Consider the following 24,757-nt stretch of genomic DNA (forward strand, 5'->3'; position numbering starts at 1 on the left):
TCAGATCATGATCTCAGGGTTGTGGGATCGAGCCCCAGGTCTGGCTCTGGGCTCAGCAGAGTCTTCTTTGGGATACTCTCTCTCCCTCTGCCCCTCTGCCTGCTTGAGTTCACTTGTACACGTTCTCTCTTTCTCATAAATAAATAAATCTTAAAAAAAAAAAAACAAAACCCAAAAAGTATATTTACCACTAGAAATGATTTTGAAGCAAGCCTGAAGTAGAATAGATTTTCCTGAACTCCTTTTTTGGTTGTCTCTTTGCACTTCAGTTAAGTATATACCATACCCAGCATCTGGTCCGACAGGCAGAGGAGGGAACAGACTGTTTAGCAGGGCGGGAGGATTGTCTTTCAGTGACCTCCGTGAATATGTCTGTTTTTTAGGTCGGCTGACAGTGGGTGGAGAACACACCAGGCAGACTATTTGTTTAAGTCATTTATCCTTTTCTTGTGTATAGTTCTTGCTGATAAGTTTAGGCTTCTCCCAAATAGAAGGTGTTTGATATCTGTTACATTAGGGTCTGGTTTCTCTAAGTTCACATTTTATTATTTTGTAGTGACCTGTCACATTCAAGCATGAAGCAATAAAGTAGGAAACATTTTCTTTCACTTTAAAAAGTGTTTTATCGTTCAGATTTTGATTATAAAATAACCCGAAATTAGGAAGTACTGGAGGAGAAATAATAGAGATACAGCAGTGTCTGAACTTTATATTAATAACTAGAGAAAATGGGCAAAATAAATGAAACAAGACACGACAAAAGGCATTTTATAAGCTTCACTGTTAATGACATGATACTGCACATGTGAAACTTTTATTTTTATTTAATACTAGTGAAAAGCGTCTATTTTTAAACTTCCTAGATGTTCTTCTAAACTATTTAAATTGGCATAATCCTTTTCTAGAAAGAATAAGCTATTTTATCTTTCATGCTTTTAATCTTTTAAAAAATGTAATACACAATTCTTTAAAGCTAAAATACAGTGCTGAGATATTTTTCTATTTTCTAAGAATATCCTTTGCTCTTTTAAAATGTAACTGTGCCACCTAGAGGTAGCAAGGTAAAATGTATCTGAAACTGTTAACAAAAATTACAACAAAGTTAGTATCTGGGATTTTTAGAATTGCTAATTAAACATGAAGGCGGAGCTAATGAAATTATGCCTACTCTTGAATAAACCTATGTCTGAGATAAAAAAGGTATCTTCTAAGTATTGGAAATCAGCATCTTTTTTCCTTACCTGACACTATTTTGAATAATCGATAAAATCCTGTTTTTCTTGAAAATTGTCTTAGTACATGGCTTTCTGTAGGAAATCTAGATTCCTGTTTTGGCAGATAAAAACCTTTTCCTGATCGGGTTTTAAAGAACTTTGTATTAAAACAACGTGATAGAATATATTTTTTTGCAAATCCGGAATAGCTACCATAGTTTGGTTCAGTACATGTCATGCTGTAACCAGTTATGTATATCCCAGGTCACCATGGGAGCCAGAGAAAAAAACTTAAGCGCAAACTGGGTTTGTTTGAAATAAATGGTCAGAAGTAGTAGGAACTGAGGCAGAAAGATTTCTGGAAGCTGGAGTCAGTGGGAGATAAAAGAAACCTGAGTAGTAAGGAGGTAACGTGTAGGGTCAGACTATTTGTATTACTTGATAGTCATTGGGTGATAGCAGGGAAGATAAAATAACCCCTGTACCGTGATTTCCCCTTTTGTTACTGTGTTCACACAGAAATACAGGAAACTAGAGAGCTCTCATTTGTTATTACATCCCTCTAGTGCAGCTTTGAAATTTTACTTGTATAAAACTTGCTGAATGAAAGCAAACTTCAGCTCCACCTACACTATAATTAAACATGAATGCTCGCAACATTGTTTTAATGTAATTCTTATGTACGTACTACATTCACAGGGATCAAACGTCTTAATTATTTCTACACATTAGCATATAGTGAAAATTTGACCTCCTTCCCTCTCTCCCCCATCACGGTCATTATCTGTACAAAGTAGGTAACCTGTCACTAATAGAAGTTTCTTGCCTGTTGTTGAAGGGATTTTCATGTATTTGAAACAGAATGAATATCTAGTCCTGTCATCTTCCATTTTTGCATGAGGGCTGCATGCTGCAAACATGCTATCCCACGAAACAGTGTATCTTATGACAGTGATGGTGTCCTTGGAATAATATATCTTATGATACTTAGGATGATATGATGCTGCTGGCTAATTTTCGTTAAGTGCTTATGTTCTAGGCATTCTCCTGAAGTCTTTACATGCATTAACTTCTTTGGTCATTGTAGCTACCTCATGAGGTCTAGTGCTATTATCATTACCCCCAGTTTACAGGTAGAGAAACTGGGGCATAGTGAGGTTAAGCACCGTGCCCAGTTTTGCAAAGTTAGTGTTGGAATCAAGATTTGAATTCAACTGAATTCAGACTCCAGAAATCAATGTTTTTAATCACTCCACTAAATCTCCTTTCTGAAATCTTCCTATATCTTCCTCATTCTTTTTTTTTTTTTAAGATACATTTATCCTAGAGAGAGCAAGAGAGAGAGCACAAGAGTGAGTTGGGGGAGGGGCAGAGGGTGAGAATCCCAGCTCAATCCCATGACCCATGAGATCAGGACCCGGGCCAAAACCAAGAGTCTGACACCCAACCCACTGAGCCACCCAGGCGCCCCAGCTTCATTCTTTTTCACCACTGAATATTATTTTATGCTCCTACCATGATTTATTTAGATATTCCTCTGTTTCCAGTAATTGCCTTGTAAAATATTATTTCACATGTTTAATAGAAAATCTGCAGGATTAGTTTTCTGAAGTGGTCTTCAAGGGGGACCAATTTTGTTCAGTGGAGGTATTGAGCAAAGTACACAGATAGATCTTAGGAGTAATGATATTTTTATATGAATACGCACCTTTGAGTACCATCAAGATCAAGATTTTGGCCTGAGCCCTTGTTAGCTCTCCTATGCTTCTTTCTGGCTAATCCCACCACCGTCTCATGAGATGTCCCCACCCCCTGTGTCTATCACCATAGATCAATTTTGCCTATTCTTAAATTTTCATAAAATTGAAATTTTACAGTATATACTCTTTTGTGTCTGGTTTCTTTCCCATCATTACGTCTGTGAGATTTATCTTTGTTTTTGCATGTGGCATTGGTGTATTCTTTTTCATTGCTACACAGTTCATTGTGGGAAAATACCAGAATTGGTGTGTTGCACTTTTGATGGGCATTTGGGCTGTTGCTAGGTTCTGGCTATCAAGAGAAAGCTCCTCTGAGTATTCATGTACATGGTTTTTGACGGACACGGGCACTCCAGAGTGGAATTACTGGATAGTAGGCTATCCGTATAGTTTCAACAGTAATGAGAGTTTTACTTTTTCCATATCCTTGCCAATGCTTGGTGGCATGAGTCTTTAATTTTAGTCTTTGGTGGTGGTTTTATGATATGTCATTGTGGTTTTAATTTGTTGTTCTCTGTTGACTAATGATGCTGATCCCTTCTCCATTTTCTTATTGTCAGTGTGGGTATCCCCTTTTGTGAAGTTCTTGCTCAGATCTTGCCTGTTTTCATTATCTTTGACTTTCAGTTTTTTTTTCTTTCAGTTTTATAGAGACTGACATGCAGCCCTGTGTAAGTTTAAGGTATATAGCGTAATGCCTTGACTTCCACATATTATGAAATGATCACCACAATAAGTTTAGTTAGCATCTGTTATCTATATAGATACCGAAAAAAGAAAGAAAGACAAGTTGTAGGCTCTACGCTCTCAGCAAGTCTCAAATATCCCGTACAGTAGTGTTATCTTATAACTGGGAGTTTGTACCTTTTCACCACCTTCATCCAGTTCCCCCTCCCCCCATCCCCTGCCTCTGGTAACCACAAAAATGATCTCTATCTCTTTCTCTCTCTTGTTTGTTTTGTTTTGTTTGTCATTAAGATTCTGCATATAAGTCTTGCCTATTTGTAATTTGGTTATCTCTTGTTTTCTTACTGACTTATAGGAATTCTTGGTATGAGTGGTGAATAGGAGTTCCTTGTTGGATTTATGTGTTCAAGTATCTCTCCTAGTCCATGCCTGTCTTAAAGAGTTTGAGTGGCTGTAACAGAGTACCGTCGGCTGGGTAGTTTATAAAGAACAGAAATGTATTTCTTACAGTTCTGGATGCTAGAAGTCCAAGATCAAGGTGCTAGCAGATTCGGTGTCTGGTGAGGGCTCACTTCTTGGCTTATAGATGGTGTCTTTTCCCTGTGTCCTCCCATGGTGGAAAGGGCAAGGGAGCTCTCCAGGGTCCCTTATTTAAGGTGCTAATCCTCTTATGAGGCCACTCTCCTGTCCTGATCACCTCCCAATAGACCCCACCTCTTAATACCATCAGATTGGGGATTACAATTTCAACAAATGGATTTTGAAGGGACACAAACATTTTAGTCTATAAAAGTACTTTTTCCTTTTTCTCTTAATGTTGTCTTTTTATGAACAGAGTTTCTTAATTTTTCTCAAGTTTTGCTTTTTATATCTTGTTTAAAAAATCTTTCTCTACTTCAAGATTATGGAGATATTCTTTGTTTTCTTTAAAAGCTTTGTTGTTTTTTATCTTTTACATTTAAGTCCATGATTCGGCTAGAATTGACCTTTGTATATGGTGTGAGGTAGGGGAGCAAAATCTTGAGATTCTTTTTCTTTTTCCCTTAAGGGAAAAATTAAAAGCAGTATAGAAGTCATAGTCTTTTTTTCTTTTTTTCCTGATTTCAGATCTATTTTTAAATTTTATTTTATTGGTAAACTTCTTAATATTTCTCTGAACTCTGACAAACAGAGGGGATTTCTTTGTATTTCCTTCCATTGTGCAGATCATAATTATCCTTATTATTAATATAATGATGATGAATTGATTATTTAAAACTGTCAGTGAGGGGTAACCGGATGGTGAGCATTAAGGAGGGCACTTGATGTGATGAGCACTGGGTGTTATACACAACTAATGAATCACTGAATTCTACCTCTGAAACTAATAAGACACCGTATGTTAATTAATTGAATTTGAATAAAACTTAAAAAAAATAAAATTGCCAGTGGTTTTATATTTAGTAAATCTTGGGCTAGAAGTAACATGTAAATATGTGAGTGTTTCTTTATCAGTTTAACAGAGATTTTCAAAAACTCTTCTCCCTTTTGGGACCGCATCATCTTTGTGATTTTTTTTTTTTTTTAAACATACTTTCAGGTGTTTGGATGCTCTCTGCATTGGTGAAGTTAACTAATGTGAAAAACTATACTTTTCACTTCCTGTCTCCATTATTTTCTTTTTAGTGATTTTCTATTTAGTGATTTTCTATTTAGTGATATTTTTGTTATAGTATCACAGAGCTTATGTGTTTACTAGTATAATTGAAAAATAATTATGTTTCGGATTTCGGCTTTGTTTAGATCTTTAACTTCTCTACCATCTAAATCTTCTCAATTGTCTCAAATAATCTTCTATTCTCATATTTTAGTGCCGTCAAGATAGGTTTTCTGGGGCGCCTGGGTGGCTCAGTCATTTTGAGTGTCTGACTCTTGTTTTCAGCTCAGGTCATGATCTCAGGGTCATGAGCTCAAGCCCTGCGTCTGGCCCCATGCTCAGCATGGAGTCTGCTTAGGATTGTTTGTCTGCCTTTCCCTCTGCCCCTTCTCCTGCTCCCATACACACTCACTTTCTCTCTCTCTCTCTCAAATAAATAAATAAATCTTTAAAAAAAAAAAAAAGGTTTTCTTAGCTTAATTTGTTTTCTTTATATCTGAGGTCTGTAACCAATGGTGAACATTTGACCCACAGGCTCCGTCCCATGAGCTGCTTTAAGTGGTTAGTAAGACCTGTGTAGTAGCCTCAATTTCCTTCTTGGCCCTTCAAGCCTAAAGTACTTACTATCTGGCACTTTACCCCTTTCCTTAGGTCAGTCTGTTGGTGGGGGTTCTCTTCCGTTTGGGCAGGTCAGTTTGTGGTGACAATCCAGAATGTCCCAGAGGAAGTGCGCCCCATGGGACCAGTGACCAGAATACCTGTACCTTCCTCCAGCTGTGACTCGGAATTATAAGAGGCCTAGCCCTTTATTTCACCCTCCACTTTCTTTCTTATACTGTGTTCTCTTCACTTGACTTTTGAAAAATACTAATTGCTTTTAAATGTAAATAGTATATACAATATATTTTGAGAACTGAGTTGGCACTTTGATGTTTCATTAGACATTACGTGGCTGCCTGTGTTTGTTAGCTCTCTGACGAGGCCTGTGGAGGGCACATTGGCGTGCCCTCCCTCGGGCCCCTACCCAGACCCTGCCCGGGGATTGGTGGTGTCTTCACTGTACAGGGAGGCAACTGCTCCAGACTCAGGTGGCCAGCAAGTGAGTGGTGACGTGTTATTGAACATTTCCTAGAGGAAAGTCAAGTACGTGGTGCATGGAAGGAGTCTAGAGGCCAAATCCCAGATATTGAAAGTTTATCTTCAGTTATTAATTCTGCACTGGACTAGTAGCTTCTTGTAGAAATTGAGAGGAAGTGTGTCTGCTTTTACTAGCATCTAACTGGTTCTCATTGCCCCAGTGTTTTTTTGAGTTTTCCCGTGAATATTCTGGGCTTCTGGCAAAATGTGAGCGCACGGAGGCCCTGGGCCATAGACGAATCACGTGAGCATCTCACAGGGGCAGATTGTGCAGACTTCATGGTGCTAGGCTTTTTCTCTTGTTTTTCCCTTTTTCGGTACTCAGTTTACAGCCTGTCAGCTCTCGAGGGCTGGGACTACTACGTTCTGTGTTTTGCTGAGTATCCAGTGCTTGGCACAGTGCCTGGCCATGGTGGGTACCCAATTAACATTTGTCAAATAAATAGATGAATTGCAGGTTTGAGACTCATCACGGCGTAGTGGAGCTCTCAGACTAGAATTCAATTTCCCACGTTGTATCTCCAGTTTCCTATTAGCTGTGATTTTTGTCAGGCTCCGTGGGCCTCTGTTCATCATTTGTTACAGTGAGGGGCTTGTTACAGTGTTCTGATACGGTCTTTTTAGATCTATAATTTGTATATTGTTCACTTCCGATTCTTTAGAAAATGTAGGTTTTCCATGTAGGTTTTCTAGATGAGTCAGGCACCTCCGGATTAAAAGTGCATTTACTGTGAACGGCTTCCTGAATCCATCCAGCGGTCATATTGTAGCTTCTGGAGTCAGTTGAGAAAGATAATTTCCGGACAGGATCTGGTGACTCTACAACCCCTATTTTCTGGTGTGGCAACCGTGGCCAGGGCAGAGGCACCTGCCCAGCCTGCTTTCGTCCTTTATAAGGAAGGAAGCCTTATGGTGTTGACAGTTTTCATTTTAGTCGGGCACTATCTGCATTGTGTTTGGGAGCACAGACTGGCCACCACGTTCCCTTGGACCTCATCATCGTGGCACTTACCCTCTTTGTGCCTCGCTTGCTCAGCCTTTACAGCGGGGCTGGTAGTATACCTAGCTCGTAGGGTTACTCGATGTAAAGTGCTGGCCCGGTGCCTGGATTATGATAAATGCTATAAAAGTGCTTTGCTGTTACTTACAGTATAGATTTTTGAGCTCTTCACTCCCAAAGCCATGTTGCCTTTATCATCATCAGACGTTGTTGTGATCCTCTCCCCTGTGACGGGCAATTCAAGTGCAGGAACCACTTCTCACCATTATGTCCTCAGTGCTTTACACAGTGGTCGGTCCGCTAGTGTTTGTTGAACTTGGTGTTGAACTTGACTGTGCAAATGGTCAGCAAGGCCCATCTAGGCTTGGTTGACTTGGAGGTACCACTGTGCTGTGCCTTATCACAAGGCTGCTGCTGTCTCTCCATGATCCTTGTAGCAAAGTCAGTATTCAGATTTATCTATATCTCAGATGTAGAGCAAGGGGGTGTGTGTGTGTGTGTGTGTGTGCGTACGTACGTATGCAGGTGTATATTTACGTATACACACACACCATACGTACATGTGCCATTAAGTAGCTTACACAGTGGAAGTTAGGAAGGCAGAATAAGGTGTGAAGAAGATAACATGAAACATTGGTCCTTGAGTAAAACAGAGATGTGGGGCACCTGGGTGGCTCAGATGGTTGAGCGTCTGCCTTCGGCTCAGGTCATGATCTCCGGGTCCTGGGATCGAGTTGGGCTCCCAGCTCAGCGGGGAGTCTGCCTCTCCCTCTGCTTGTGCTCTCTCTCTCTCTCTCTCTCAAATGAATAAATAAAATCTTTAAAAACAAAACAAAAACAAGGAGATGTGCGGGTCAGAGTGTGTTCACCCCTGGAGAAAAATCTCCACACGTCCAGAAACGTGCCGCTGGAACGGGGCTTTCTCTCTTCCCTCAGGACTTGACAGGATCCGAACTCTACGCCCAGGCCTCCAGCCTGCTGCACCCCGTGGCTTATACTACCGCCGTCATCCTCCTCTTCAGCCTCTTGGCGGTCATCATCAGTTACATATACCATCACAGGTGAGAAAGGCAACTTGGCGATGGCGGACTTCGAGCAGAGGAAGTTTATTTCACATTGAATTAGGATAAAACTGTGGTCAACACCATGCTATCCTCCTGAAGGAAGAGCGGTTACTTTAGAATACATACAAGCCGCCTTCAGTTCATGCAATTCGAGACATAAGTAATGAGTCCAGGAGATGGTAAATTCACCTTTTATAGCGTTCAATCTGTTTGTGTCTGGGAAAGAATATGGGAGGTCTGTGTTGGAGGCTGGGAGGTGGGGCATGGGGGCAACAGTGGATGAGGTGAGCTGGAGACTTGTCCTGCGGAGGTGTCTTCCAGAAGCCGACCGTGGTGTTACTTCTGTTTTATGACTGTGCATGTTGTGATCGTCTTAGTTTTATAGATGGCACTTGTAAGACAGTTTGTGGCATTTAAGCATGGATATGGTTTCTGTTAATTGGAGGCAAAGCTACAGAAACTTATTTTATGGCAGGAAATAACGAACTAGAAGGATTTGCTAAGCAGAAATTCACTTTACAAGAAGTTTTGCTAGGATGTATTTTCCTATTTAAGCTAGACTTATATGGCATTTCTTGACATTTAGTTAAGAAACAAAAGGAGATTTTGATATTAAAAGAAAGAAAGAAAGACTTCAACATTTTGTTATGAAAGGCCAGGAGGAAATGTACTGGGCGTTTAGACCATGTTATCCTAGTAGGTCAAGAAAAGCAGAGATTGGCACCTTGCAGAAACCTCTTGGAAGCAAACAAGTACTCCAGCTGTCATAAGACATGGTAACTAACAGAAGCCCAGATATTTCTTATTATGGAGAATTTGTTTAGCCTTTAAAGGGTGCAATAGTTCCCTACATGACTTGTCTTTTTTAGTCCATAGAGTGAAATGTTAAGAAACTGTATTGAGTTAAATGAGGTCTCAAATTCTGTGTGTGTGTGTGTGTGTGTCTGATACTACATGTATTTCAAGTAAAATGTTTAAGCATAAAACATTTACATTCAGCCTTTTATGCAGCTGGAATTGCTAACTTGCGGATGAATAGCATAGTGTCCTGCCTCACATGAACTAGCCTGAACATTAATATTTTTCCTTTTCATAGTTTGATTAGAATCAGTCTCAAGGGCTGGCATATGCTTGTGAACTTGTGCCTTCATATTTTCCTGACCTGTGTGGTCTTCGTGGGAGGAATAACCCAAACCAGAAATGCCAGCATCTGCCAGGCGGTAAGTCAGAGGGAAAACCTGAAATGGGGAAAAATAAAATGGTATTAGAAAGTAATTTCATGTTTTATTTACTGTAAAAGGAAGCATGTTTTTTAAAGTTGTTTTTCTTTAAAGTTAAACTGAGTGTGTGTCACTCACACATTTTTAACTGGTGTGCTCTAAGTTTTGAACTATTATTTCACAGCCAAACATATGACTTAGGGAGCTTGTCTCTTTATCCTTGGGAATTCACTGATACTTGTTACATCTTTTATAATGCTGAGCATTTAATTTAAAATATTTGTAAAACCCTGACTTGGGCTAAGAGAAAAGTGATATTTTCTGAAAGTAGGGTTTTACTTACTTGCTTATTTGTTTAAAGATTTTATTTATGTATTTGAGAGAGTATGAGTGAGAGAGAGAGCACAAGCAGCGGGAGAGGGAGAAGCAGGCTCCCCACTGAGCAGGGAGCCTGATGCCGGGCTGGATCCCAGGATCTGGGATCATGACCTGAGCCGAAAGCAAACGTTTAACCAACTGAGCCACCCAGGTGCCCCAGTAGTAGGGTCTTAAAAATTATTTCATCTATTTATGGAAACAACAGGAATTTGAAAAGATTTAACTGTAAGATATAAGAATCAGAAACTTCTCATGTGGTAAACATGAAAAAATTAAAAAATATTCAACTTTTAATTTCAAATAAATTATTATATATGTAGCCTTAGTGAACAGTATTCTTCTGGGATATGTCTAAAAAAATCAAAACTGTTCAACATATGAATAGACATCAAAAATTGTACCTATTTCTTATATTTGCATATTGTTTTCCGTATGCATGATAGGAAATGGTACCATGTAGTAATTGAGTTAGGACTGCCTGGATTTGGGTCTCAGGTCTACTTTGCTGTTTTTATGGGCAATTTACTTAACTTTTGTTTTAATCACCGGTAAAACCTAACAAAAGGTTTACCCTCTTCACAAACTTTTAAGTGTACAATTTAATATAAAATAGAAGTACAATGTTGTACAGCAGATTTCTAGAACATTTTCATCTTGGATGACTGAAACACCGTACTTGTTAAATAGCAACTTCCCATTCCCCCGTCCTCCCAGCTCTGGGCGACCACTGTGTTAATTTCTGTAGCTTCTTTACTTAGATACCTCGTCCAGTTGGAATCATGCAGCGTTTATCATTCGGCAACTGGCTCATTTCACTTAGCATAATGTCCTCAAGGTTCATCTGTGTTGTAGCATGGGACAGGATTCTCTTCCTTTTTAACGGCTGAATAATATTCCATTGTATGGCTACACCACCTTTTCTTTATCCGTTTATCTGTTGATGGACACTTAGGTTGCTTCTATTTCTTGGCTGCTGTGAATAATGCTACAGTGAACATGGGGGTGCAGATATCTCTTTGAGATCCTGTGATTTCAGTGTTTAACTTTTCTGTGTCTCAGCTTTCTCACCCATAAAGTTGGGACTAATATTTGAGTTGTTGTCAGATGACGTGATTATTTATATATAAAAAAAATCCTACAGTAATTTACAGATACATGGTATAAAGTAATGGGAAGGTTTAGCCAAGAGTGAATAGAAGTTTAACATACAGAAGTTTGATGCAGAAATGTAACTATGAGAAAACATAATTAATGTGAAAATGCCATTTATATAGTATCAAAGAATATCAGGTACCAAGAAAGAATAAAAGACGTTCACGATTTAGAGGGAAAATTGTAACAGGTATTTAAGAAGACCTAAATAAATAGAAAGTTATACTAGGCCCAAGGACAGGAAGTGTTAATAGCAGAAAGATGGCAGTTCCTCTGAAATTAATATATACCTAAGAAGAGAATTTTTCACAAGACGCAATAAAATGATTTTTAAATTTTACATTAAAAGCAAAGGACTGAAGGTGAAGATAGCCAGGACACTTCAGCAAAGGCAGGGTAGGGCAAGGCGACTGTCCTCCTAATCCTCAGAATTTAGGAGGCTCTGGTCATTAACACTGTGGCATTTGATGTAGGGAGAGAGACACGGACCAGTGCAGTAGAATACAGACTCAGAAGCGGACCCATGTGGAACCTTGATGTTAGACCAAGGTTTGCATGCTCATCAGTTGTGGGGAAGAGAGACCTCTGTGCAGTAAAAAGGAGCTGGGGAGGGGCGCCTGGGTGGCTCAGTCCTTAAGAGTCTGCTTTCGGCTCAGGGTGTGATCCCAGGTCCCTGGGATCGAGCCCTACATCGGGCTCCATGCTCCGCTGGAAGCCTGCTTCTTCCTCTCCCACTCCCCCTGCTTGTGTTCCCTCTCTCACTGGCTGTCTCTCCCTCTGTCAAATAAATAAATAAAAATCTTAAAAAAAAAAAAAAAAGGAGCTGGGGAAAATCCATGTGGAAAAACATTACAGGGCATCTGTAGTCATGCCTTATAAAAAATGTCAATTCTGTGTGGACTAAAAAACTATCATGGCCAAGCCAAAATGTTAAAATTCATATGAGAAAATATCACAATCCTTGGAATAGGGATTTCTTAAATAGGACACTAAAAGGCATTGACCAGAAGAGAGATAATTTTAACCAAATTAAAAATAAGAGCTTCTGTTAATTAAGATTCCTTAACGAAAGTGGAAAGATAAGCCAACAAATTGCTTAACACGGAAAGGGCATTGGAATAAAAATATATTTAAGAACTATAATCAACGGGAATGCCACAAACAGCCCAGGAGAAGAGGTGGCGAGAGGGGACGGGCTTTTCAGAGAAGAGCTTACCCCGAGTCCGTATCCGCAGGAAGAGGTGCCCAGCATGTTTGGTGGTCATGGGGATACAAATTAAGACAATAAGGTAGCATTTAGGCCTTTTCTGTGAGCAAAAAGTCAAGCCTGACGATGCCACGTCTTGAAGAACATGTGGGACCGCATGTTTTCTACGTCGTGGGTGGGAATGTGAAGTGGATGGTTCTAGGAGGCTTTGTGGCCTGAGGTTAAGCGTGTATAGACCCTGGGGCCCAGCAGCCCCGCTCCTAACTCCGAGAGTACGCTCGCCTGTACGTACCAGACGCGTGTGTAGGAGTATACACGTGCGTATGAATATTCATAGCAGCACTGTGCCCAGCAGAGAAAACCTGGAAGCAGCCCAAATGCCCATCAGTGACAGAGTGAGTGAATAAACTGTGATATTATGCAACAGTCAGAACTAATGAATTACGACAACGTGTAACAATATGACTAAGTCTTAGGAATATATGTGAAAAAATTAAGTCCCATAAATTACCTCCACCCTGCTGTCTTTTTTTATAAAAGCAAGAAGTAACTAAAATGAAACCGCTCACTTTTAATGAAAATATGTAGGTCCAATAAAACTGTCAAAGGAAGGCAAAGGGATGATAAATATAAGATACGGAGTAATGATTACCTTGGGGGAAGGGGATTATATTTTTTGATACAGGTTTTGGTCAAGGTCTTGCCTTTTGTCTTGCTGATAAATTCTTAGACACTTGGGAATAATAACTAATTAAATAAAAGCAGGACATTCTTGGTCCAGTCACTAGAATGGGTCACAGACTTTAGGTTGACAACTAATCCAATATTGTATAGCTGACGTCCAGCTTAAAATGCGAGTGTGTATAAAATGTGTATAAGAATCGTGGAGAGGATTAAGGCGCTGGAGAGTACCTGGTATACAGTAAGTACTCGATAGAGAGCAGCTGTGACTGGTACTGTCACTATCAACAAAATTACCTCTATGCTGTGCAGAGTATTTCTGTTGTAGGCCATTGGTATACACTGGGAAGCAGACTTGATTGGAGTGGACGAAGAGGTCAGATAATGGGTCTCGGGTCAGCTGAATCCATGCACAGAAGATAATCTGTTTTCTCAGTCCCCCACCCCTTCTGATTCCTACTCATCTCAGTTTACTGCTACTGTTTGAGAGATACCGTCCCTCCCCTCCCCTCATTATACTGCGGTGCTTAGTAAATTTCCATGATGCCTACAACCCTTCGCAGTGGACTAGTGTTTACTTGTCTGTCTCCGGACCCGACGTGGGGCAGGAATCCCGTTGCTCTGATTGACCCGTGTTTATCCAAGGATCCGCACAGGACCTGACCCAGAGTAGGTGATACTAGATGCTTAGCAAATATTTATTGGACAAATGAACAAAAAAGGCCTCAGTTTGCAAATAGTAGAAGTCATTCGACCCTGGAGCCGTCTCGAGCGGGGCTACAGGAGAGCGCTCAGCACACAGGGTGATAATGGTAGTCTCGGGTTTGTGTGAAAGTATTCACCGTTTTCACTGAGGAAGTGACTAGAAAGAGGCCATTGTGAAGATGACTGCCTTTCATTGTCCTGAATGATATTTTATACCTTTTATAGAAAGAAAAGGAGAGGAATTTGCAGGAAGTGTTCAGGGCCTCTACATTGAATGTCCATGGCTTAAAGATGTTTGTTTGGTTTTTTTTTTCTTTTAAGGGAAAGCAAGTCTAAACAGATGTTTTCACATGTCGTTTTCTTCTGTTTTTACACTGTTCTCCCTCCTATGAAAAACCTAACACTTGCTGTTTCTGACTCGGACACGACTGGCTTCTCTTCGCCATTGTTACTAGTTCAGTTAGGAGCCAGCCGAGAGGGGAGTCGGTGGAAAGCCAGCGGGACTGGCCTGGGCTTCCAGACACGAGTAGGTGGGTTCTAATTCTGTGTCTGCCAGGATGACTGGCATTGATGTAGGAAAGACGTTAGGGTTCAAAGCCAATGTCCAAGAGAGAATTCTTGAGACATGTTTGGTGCAAGAAGGTGGTTTTATTAAATAAAGCTCGAGGACAGGACCTGTGGGCAGAAGGAGCTGCACTGGGGTCATGAGGAGTGGCCCATTACATACTTCCAAGTTGGGAGGGGGCTAGGGATAGCAAAAGTCTCTAAGGAATTTTGGAAGCAAGGTTTCCAGAACCTTGAGGGAACTAGCTATTGTTGGAAAAGGTCATTTATTACTATCTAGTAAAGCCTTTAGTATGAGATCCTTTTTGTTTTGTTTTGTTTTTTAAGATTTTATTTATTTATTTGAGAGAGAGAGAGTGCATTCGTGCATGAGTGGCCGGCAGGGTGTGGGCAGCAGAGGGAGAGGAGAAGCCGACTCCCTGCTGAGCAGGAAGCCCGATGTGAGGCTCGATCCCAGGACCCTGAGATCATGACCCGAGCTGAAGGCAGATGCTTAACTGACTGAGCCACCCAGGTGCCCCTTTGCTTATGAAATCCTTTATTTATTTATTTTTTTAAGAATTTTTAAAAAAAGATTTTATTTATTTATTTATTTGTCAGAGAGAGAGAGAGGTTGAGAGCACAAGCAGGGGCAACAGCAGGCAGAGGGAGAAGCAGACTCCCTGCTGAGCAGGGAGCCTGATACGGCTCAAGTCCAGGACCCTGAGATCATGACCTGAGCCGAAGGCAGATGCTTAACCGACTGAGCCACCCAAGTGCCCCTTTGCTCATGAAATCCTTTAGATGTGTATCGGTGGGTCATATGCTTGGGGGTTGATTGCCAACATGTATCTTGAGGGGTAGAGATAAAGGGAGTTTCTAAAGGAATTTTTATATGTTAAAGTAGACTTACAGGATTGTGAGGGTCGGGCTAAGATTGCCTTTAGCCTTTTGCAAAGTAGTAACATCAAGGCCGCGGAGTCCCTAGAGGAATGTCTCTCTGCCTGTTTCAGGGACTTGGCAATGGGCTGTAGGTAGTAAGGAAATTAAATAATTTTTCTTCTTCCTTTGTTTCCCACATCAGTATGACTAGTCACTTAACCTAGTAAGGGCTTAATGTTTCTTCTATAAGATAATGGGTTGGGCTAGTTAAATGATCACTAAGGTTCTTCCAGCTGAGCCCTAAGTGCACCTACAAGAATCCTAACGTGTGCATACCTTATATGCATTTTTATACGTGCACATAATCGGTGTGGTTTTATGTTTCTTCTTTCCCTTTCGGAGCTCGTATACTTTATGGACGGTGAGAATGGCTTCTACGATGCTTTCCTCCCCACGGTGATGGGTTGAGGTTGTTGCATGCGTCATTAGGCACGAGCCAGCTCCTTCCCTCTCTGAGCCTTAAGTCAGTTCTGGATGGTACCGTGGACGCATTTCTGTAGGCTCAGACTCTCTTTTGCAGGAGGAACTAAAGGAGAGCTAAGCAGCCGAGTGACAGAGTAGCCAAGGCCGTGGACCCCAGGTGGGAAGGGTCCTGGGTTTTGGGTCATGAAGTGCTGCCACATAATTGTGTGCTAATTAATTTTCTGGTCCTTCGTTTCCTTAGCTATGCGGTGAAAAGATTTGGCCGGATCTTACTTCAGTCACCTTGTTGCTCTACCACTGTGTGATTTAATTTATTAAATACGGTGTCAGCTAACCTTCTCCGGTGTCCTTTTGTGTCTCTTCTCGAGAGTTCTTCTGCCATGCCCATGAAATGCAGTGGGGAAATTTAATGAGTGAATTTTAAGACATTTTACTTGCCAACTACTGTAGATGAGTTACCTTAACATTCATATTAACCCTAGGAGGTACTTCTTACTCTTATATTTTATCAATGCAGAAATTGAGTCTTATGGGAATTGAAACAGCTTGTCCCAAATCAGTAGGGCTATTGGGTGGACTGTGCTTCACTCTTCAGTGAGGACCAGCATGGCATAATAGAAGGGGCATGGGTTTTGGAAACCAGCAGGTGTGGGTTCGGGTTGCAGCCCTGCCACTGACCCAGTGACCTCTAGTGGATGATTGCATCCCTTTCAGATGTAGTCTCCTTGGCTGTAGTTCAAGGTTCATACCCTTCACCGAGTGGTGACATTAGGAGGATAAAATGGAAGCACGTACAAATTGTCTTCATACATTTTGGGGCACACGGTGGGCGTTCAGTAGTGGAAGCTGTTACTATTTTACGTGTATTCATACATGATCCTATGAATATTAAAGATCATTTTTTTTGCACACTCACTATATGTGCTGTATTCTCTTAGGGTTATTGGTGGTTAAAAATACAATCGTTATAATGTCCAGTCTCTAGTTTGTGAGAGCTTTATGGTTTGGTAACAAAGAAAGTACAACTCTTTAGGACAATTATTTTCTTTTACAGCTTTGGACATTGATGTCCTGAGAGGTCGGTGACTTTCTCAAGTAATCATCTGTTGCATTTAATTAATCATTCACAGGCTCTATGAATTAAATTACTTATTCCCAAACTACAAACTTTCCACATGTATTTCTGATTTATGTGAAAGAAATTTGACAGTGAGGTTGCATTTCAAGTGTCTGATGGAGAATACAGTAGGAAGTATCCCATTCCAAAAGCAATGCCCTCTCTGCCGCTTCTCTGCCCCCCCTTTATTCTGGTTCTCATGGAATATCTGAGGATTTGCTTATGTGATGATCACTAGGTGACATCAGACCCCTAAAATCTACCATTGCTGATAATTTTGTTTGACTGAAGTCTTGAGTATCTTTCAAGTGTGAACACTCTGGAAATTTTGAAATGCCATAGGAAACACTTCAAAATCTAAAGGTTGAGTTTCCCTCTTAGATCTCAAACAGGAAAATGCTCCATCTTGCACCTCCTGTGTTGAAAATGTTTTTACTCCTGTTTTTTAAACTTACTTCACCACTCGGTCTCGTTCTTCTGACCTCATCTGAGAAACCTCCAGCAACAGTGGAACCTACCATTCGTTTCGAGTCAATATCAGTGATTTGTCTTGAATGTTTCCGTGTCTATGTACCAAATTCATTTGCACTATTTTTACTTCAAGTATTGGGTGTGACTCCAGATAACCTAAGGTTTATTTAATGCTTTTTGTTCTGCTTTTCTCTGTAAATTTTGCTCTTACCATACAGACAGTAAAACTAATGGAAACCAAGGAGCCACTTTTCTCCTTACAAAGAAAATAACTGAATTTTCTAGTTTGGCCAACCTGGACCCACTGAGCCAAGCACTTCCTGAGTCAGAGCAAGATTCACACTGGGCAGTGACTGTCCTCATTTTTGTCCTGCAAAATAAGACTTGGGTTTTCATTTGCCACATTTTGGCTGCACACTGATTCTCATGAAAATGAAATCTAAATGCTTTTATTACTGCCATCAGTTTGATAATGGCATCAGTTTGATTTTCTTGAGATCGGAGAGACATCCTTTTAGGACAAAAAAATTTGTCTTGAAGATTCTTATTAATAGGATTTTACCTGTGGTAATTATATAAAAAGAAATGATCAAGCAGATAGGAAGTAATTAGTCAGATAAGAAAGCTGAATAGTGTCCTTGATGTTCCAATGACACACTTACTTTTCTTAAAGTGGATTTAAACCTTTCTTAGGTCCATGTATATCTTCATCTAGAATTTTATCTCCAAATAGAGTTCCTCCACACACTGGTCACACGGTAAACATGCCCTCCATCACCCCCTTGGGGAAACTTAATCAGTGTGACCGTTACATATCCTGCAGGTTTCCACTATTTATTTGGTACCTGTTATGTCTCAAATATTGTGTCCATACAGTTCCTACAGAAACGCTAGATCGAGATGGTTATTGATAATTTTCCCACTCTTCTAATGAGGAAAATTAATTTAGAGAGGCGACATTATTTACTTAAAGCCACACTCCTAATAAGTAATAATAAAAATGTAGATATCAGTTTTCTTGATTGCTTATCACGCACCAGGCAACGTGCTAGATGCTCTTTGTAGATTCTCTTAGTCTCACAGTACTTTCGTCTCCCTCTCTGCTTATGAACGAGGAAACCGGTGCTTGAGATGTTACGCGCCTTTGCCGAGGTATCAAAGCAGATAAGGGGTGGATCCTGGTTTTAAAACCAGGTAAACGTTTTAATTCTAGACCTCACCTCTTGCCCACCAATTTTTATATTGCTGACCTACCGTCACCATATACGAAAGCTCTGAATTAGGACAATTCAGGTCGGTCACACAAGCTTCTTCTCTTGCCCTCTACCTTCCTCCTTAAAATGGGCCTCAGAAACCAAACTCTAATTTATCTCATGGCGTCTGGGAGAAACACACCTTTGGTTTAATGTTGTCTAAGAGTCAATTCCATGGTGTCTGAAGGGGTATCTTGGATATACATTGTTTGTGTTCTGCGGGCCTCCTGGATCCAAGTGTTGGGTTTGTCCGTGAGAGGACATCATCCTCTGTGATACGTGTATACTTTAGAACGCTTTGTTTCTTAGCGGGCAGAGGAATCGATCTTTGGAATATACCTTCGTACTGTGTTTGAGTCCTGTTTTCGAGAAAGTTACTTACCAGTTATTTTTGGTAAACCTTGGAGGCAGCTGTTATTACTGGGGAATTTTTTTTCCCTTTTGATTTATATATTCTTCAATCTTCTTTCTAGGTTGGAATAATTCTTCATTATTCCACTCTTGCTACAGTACTGTGGGTGGGAGTGACAGCTCGAAATATCTATAAACAAGTCACTAAAAAGGCGAAAAGATGCCAAGATCCTGATGAACTGCCACCTCCACCAAGACCAATGCTCAGGTATCTAGTGTCTTCGTTTACTGTATCATATTAAACGTTCCTTAAACGGTTGAGGTGAAGCTGTTTCAAACATAACACAGCAGCGCCAAGTAAATTTTGGAAAGTACATAACGGACTTGCACGCTGGGCTTCCTGGGTTTGAATACTGGCTGCGTAGCCTTCCAGCTGGGAGCCCTTCGTGACGTTCTCTGCCCTCTCCCAGCCTCCCTCGCTCATCAGGGACGTGGGAATAAGTAAGTGCCTCAGGTGGGGCTGGCCGTCTAACAGGCTCTAAGCAAATGTTAGCTGTTTTCATTTCCTTGGGGTCATGTCAGAGATTTTAATCTACTTACGTATGTTTCAATTTGATTATTCTCTACAAAAGACAACGGTTTTGGAGTTACACCCTTCTTCCCAATTATAATAAAAAATAATGGATTACCGGGCTGAGTGAGTAAAAACTGGCCAGTGCGACCTCGTGGATTGAGCGCTGGCTGTGTAGCTGGCACCGGACCAGGCACTGAAGCTGTCCTGCCTCTGAGGCATTTACAGTTGCTTGAGGAGACCATGAAGAACCAGCTGTGGGCCTGTGAGAACTCTAGTGGAGATAATGTTCTTTTGAAAGGGCAAACAAAGGTGCCATTAACTTGGGGGGATGGTGGGTGTTGGGAAGTATTGACCATTAGGGATGACCTTCCTGAGTGATGAGGGCGAAGGGGAGAGGCGACACTCCAGGTACAGGATTCTGTGGGGAGCTGAGGGAACTTTGAGAAATGCACTTTGGCCGGAACCTACAGCATACGGTGGAGATAGCGGAAATTCGGGGTGAAAGCTCTGGGTTAGGCCTCTGGGAGCCATGTAAAAATGTGGGCAGCCGTTGAAGACTTTCCTAAGGGAGTGGCCCGAGGAGGTATCTTTTTAGGACAGCCTTGCATTAGTATGCCGTGTAAATTGGAGAGCCTGAGGGTAAGGAATTCTGCCGAGGTCATTGGGATGGTCCCCGTAAGGACCACTTGAGGCAGCTTCTCCAGGGTGGATGACCAGTTAGATGCAAAATTGTGGGAGGGAGAGAAATTCCAAGGTGGCGTCAGATTACTCCAGCCTAGCGAGGGCACCTCAGCACACGATGCTTCCATCAGCAGAGAACATCGGAAACGGAGAATGAGGGGCAGGGAGGGTGTGCACAGAGGAGGTAGGCTCACTCGTACTTTTTGTGAGTAGTTGACATTTTTGGAAACCAGGTGCTCAGCAGGGAAGACGTGCTCAGCATTTTGCAGACAGCACAGGAGATGTTCTCATGTGTGGTCATGAACCAGATGCCCCGGGCAGAATTTAGTTAAAAGCATGGTCCTGGGGCCATGTTGACATTTAGTAGATGGGCCATAGCCAATAAAGGGAAGAATTGAAAGAGAACACCTGAGAACATAGAAGATTGGGGGGGGGGGCGTGAGTGGTCCATGGACAATGAGGGGCAGTAGGAGTGCTCAGCCACAGAGATTACAGGATGTGATTTGAGACCTCTGTCCCTGGCCTTAAAAGAATGGAGAGATGGTGTTTGAAGAAGAGATTTGGGGATTCCATCCTCCTTCCTGTTAGGTTCTGAGAAAAACAAAACAAAACACCGGGCACAAGGTGTTAAGTGCTGAATACGTCTGCATCCAGCCAGCTGAGGACTTGGGCCCTGTCTCTAGAAGCGGCAGATGCAAATTAGGATTGTGACTGTGCCCAGGAAGACCCGGCCAGGGCACAGAGTTCCTCCTTTCTCTTTTCGGAGAGCTCAGAGAAGCTCTGGCCGAGAAAAGAACTTTCTCTTGCAGGACCTGCCACCAGTCTGTCTCCCTCCGTTCTTAGGCACCATCGTTTTTCCAGGAAGGGGGTCAGGAAGGGCCTGCGCACTGCGTGAAGCTGCTGGAACTGGGCACCTGCCTTGCCTGAGTGACTAGAGATAAGCACACACAGTGGTAGGGTGTCCCGGAACATGCAGGCTTAGCGAGACATTAATAACAATTAATGTCATTACGTGTTCTGTCTGAACTATGGCACAGCGAGACTTTTAAGTCCACCCAGGAATGGCTTAGTTTCTGGTTCGCCAGCTGCACTTAGAGGAAGGCAGAAAACCCTACCTGCAGTAGCCTTGCCTGACCACAGGGTGGCAGAAGCCGACCAGCTTTGCTCTAGTCAGAAACTTGGTAGTCTTTTTAAAAAAAGATACCCAAACACAAATTTTAAAAAATTTCAAAAAGTTATTGTTCACAAAGTAGCCTCCAAAAGTTAATCTCCAGTTTATTACTGGGATAGGAATAATAATTAGTCATGAAGGAAGGACTTTTGCAGGATGGAGATACTGGGATGTGTGCACCTTGATAACTTGGAACGATGAGCTGATACTTGCCCTGTTCCTCCTTGCAGGTTTTACCTGATCGGAGGGGGCATACCCATCATAGTTTGCGGCATAACAGCCGCGGCGAACATCAAGAATTACGGCAGCCGGCCACATGCACCCTAGTGAGTGTTTTGTGTTCTCTGCGCGCCTGAACCCGATTGTTTCTCTCTCTAATGATTCCCAGGCCCTAACTTTATTGCAGTTTCTGGAGCAGTTTGTTGACGCATAGCATCTGACCCCTGTGTATTATTTTCTCTTCTAGTTGCTGGATGGCCTGGGAGCCCTCCTTGGGAGCCTTCTACGGGCCTGCCAGCTTCATCACTTTCGTAAACTGTATGTACTTTCTAAGCATATTTATTCAGTTGAAAAGGCACCCGGAGCGCAAGTACGAGCTGAAGGAACCCACCGAGGAACAGCAGCGGCTGGCGGCCAATGAAAACGGCGAAGTGAATCATCAGGACTCAATGTCCCTGTCTCTGACCTCCACGTCAGCGCTGGAAAATGAACACACTTTTCATTCTCAGCTTTTGGGGGCCAGTCTGACCTTGCTTTTATATGTCGCTTTGTGGATGTTTGGGGCCTTGGCTGTTTCCTCGTATTACCCTCTGGACTTGGTGTTTAGCTTCTTTTTTGGAGCCACGTGTTTAAGCCTCAGTGCCTTCATCGTGGTTCACCACTGTGTAAATAGGGAGGATGTTAGACTCGCATGGATCATGACCTGCTGCCCCGGCCGGAGCTCGTACTCCGTGCAGGTTAATGTGCAGGCCCCCAACTCCGGCGGCACGCACGGAGAGGCCCCGAAGTGCACCAACAGCAGCGCAGAATCCTCATGCACCAACAAGAGCACGTCGAGCTTCAAGAACTCCTCCCAGGGCTGCAAACTGACGAACTTGCAGGCCGCTGCAGCTCAGTGCCACACCAACTCTCTGCCCCTGAACTCCACGCCTCAGCTCGACAACAGTTTGACAGAACATTCGATGGACAATGATATCAAGATGCACGTGGCGCCTTTAGAAGTTCAGTTTCGCACAAACGTGCACCCAGGCCGCCATCATAAAAACAGAAGTAAAGGACACCGGGCAAGCCGGCTCACGGTGCTCAGAGAGTATGCCTATGACGTCCCCACAAGCGTGGAGGGCAGTGTGCAGAACGGCTTCCCTAAAAGCCGGCCGGGCAGTAACGAAGGACACTCGAGGAGCAGGAGAGCGTATTTAGCCTACAGAGAGAGACAGTACAACCCACCCCAACAGGATAGCAGCGACGGCTGTAGCACCCTCCCCCAGAGCAGCAGAAATTTTGACAAGCCCATTTCGAATAGTAGTAAGAAAGATGCATTAAGGAAGCCAACTGTAGTTGAACTTGAAAGCCAGCAGAAGTCTTATGGACTCAACTTGGCCATCCAGAATGGACCAATCAAAACCAATGGGCAGGATGGCCCCTTGCTGGGTACAGAGAGCACGGGCAACGTTAGGACCGGGCTGTGGAAACATGAAACCGCCGTGTAGCGGTGGGGGGGGGCTTCCGAGGCAGAGACCCACATGAACTGTGAGGTTCACATTCCTTTACGAACGCGTGCGAACTGTTTACGGCCACCTTAGGGATTCGCAACAATTTTGAATAAACTTCTACGTTTGGGATTTTACATATTTTATATCCCCCGATTGTTGCTTTTTTTATGAATTTAAAAAAAAAAAGCCCTCCAAAGCATTGTTTTAGTTGTAAAGCACCAGCAGGACTCAGAGAATCTGAAATGTAATTTTTGGAACCTGTTATATCTACTTAACATTTCAGGCTTGTATTTAATACAATAAATAGGTGTTTGTCATTGTGTCAGTCTTACATTTTTATGTTTTATAAGAGAAGTATGTCTTTCTGTTTTAATTGTGTTTATACATGGGGTATCTTAATGAGAATTATGTAAATCAATTATCAGACGTTCACATAATTAACTCCGCTGATGATGACACATAAATCAAAGCTCTTTTGGATGGATGTATTTTATAAGTACAGTTTTAAATGCTACAAGGTTTTTAAAAGATCTCATGGGATGTTTTTTTTGAAAATCAAAATGCCTAAAAAGCTCTTTCTTAATTGCATTACTTTGCCGTATCACTTCGGTCCTATTAATATTGTTTTGTCACCTTTGTGGCTTTTCAGTGATTAACAATTCGGTTTAATTTTGTTATTCGTTCCCCTCCCCCCCAACACATACATTATTCTTGAACCGAAATGAGGAACTACTGTATAAGTAAGAGTCTCGCTCACTCATTCTGAGTTCTTCAGGACTGGCTGTTATGTTGGCTGTTACTTTGTTCTCAAACAGATAAAGTTCCTCAGGTTCATGCTGAAGGACTCATTCTTAAATCCCGTTCTGAGGGCAAAAACTGCTCTGAGCCAAATGTTGTCATCGGTCATTGATGCACTACAGTCATTAACCATCCCTGGCCCCTCGTCTCACTGGAGTCCATTCCTGCAACTCTGGTTTTGTTGTTGTTGTTGTTATTTAATACGTTGCATTTTTAAAACAATTTTAATTACAGTATAGTTAATGTGCAGTGTTACATTAGTTTACGTTAGTATATGTTACTCAGCTCATGTCATAGTAAGTGTGCTTTTAATCCCCTTCACCTGTTTCCCCCAACCCCCCGCCCCCTCCCCTCTAGTAACCATCAGTTTATTCTCTGTAGTTAAGAGTCTGTTTCTTGGTTTGTCTCTTTTTTTTCTATGTTCTCTTGTTTTGTTCCTTAAATTCCACATATGAGTGAAATCACATGGTATTTGTCTTTCTCTGACTGACTTCACTTTGCATAATACTCTAGATCCATCCATGTTGTTGGAAACAGCAAGATTTCATTTTTTCTTATGGCTGAGTAATATTCCTCTGTGTGTGTGTGTGTATACACACCACCTCTTCTTTATCCATTCATCTATTGTTGGGCACTTGGGCTGCCTCCATAATTTAGCTATTGTAAATAATGTTGCAATGAACACAGGCGTGTATATATCTTTTTGAATTAGTGTTTTCATATTCTTTGGATAAATACCCTGTTGTGGAATTACTGGTTCATGTGGTGATTCTATTTTTAATTTTTTGAGGATCTCCATCCTGTTTTCCACAGTGGCTGCACCAGTTTGTATTCCCACCAACAGTGCACAAGTGTTCCTTTCTCTCCACATCCTCACCCA

General features: G+C 41.8%; 1 protein-coding gene across 1 annotated transcript in view; it reads left to right on the top strand.

The window, feature by feature from the left end:
- The window catches only part of ADGRA3 (adhesion G protein-coupled receptor A3), a 132,597-nt gene extending 109,201 nt beyond the window's left edge, over positions 1-23,396 (top strand). Inside the window, exons 15-19 of the mRNA XM_034670963.1 lie at positions 8,371-8,495; positions 9,595-9,718; positions 19,064-19,209; positions 21,598-21,693; positions 21,834-23,396. Coding sequence (XP_034526854.1) covers positions 8,371-8,495; positions 9,595-9,718; positions 19,064-19,209; positions 21,598-21,693; positions 21,834-23,076 — 1,734 coding nt within the window. The 3' untranslated portion in view covers positions 23,077-23,396. The remainder of the gene's footprint in view (positions 1-8,370; positions 8,496-9,594; positions 9,719-19,063; positions 19,210-21,597; positions 21,694-21,833) is intronic.
- Positions 23,397-24,757: the final 1,361 nt, after the last annotated feature.

This window comes from Ailuropoda melanoleuca, chromosome 11 (assembly GCF_002007445.2).
Source record: "Ailuropoda melanoleuca isolate Jingjing chromosome 11, ASM200744v2, whole genome shotgun sequence".
In the NCBI taxonomy this organism is placed as follows: Eukaryota; Metazoa; Chordata; class Mammalia; order Carnivora; family Ursidae; genus Ailuropoda; species Ailuropoda melanoleuca.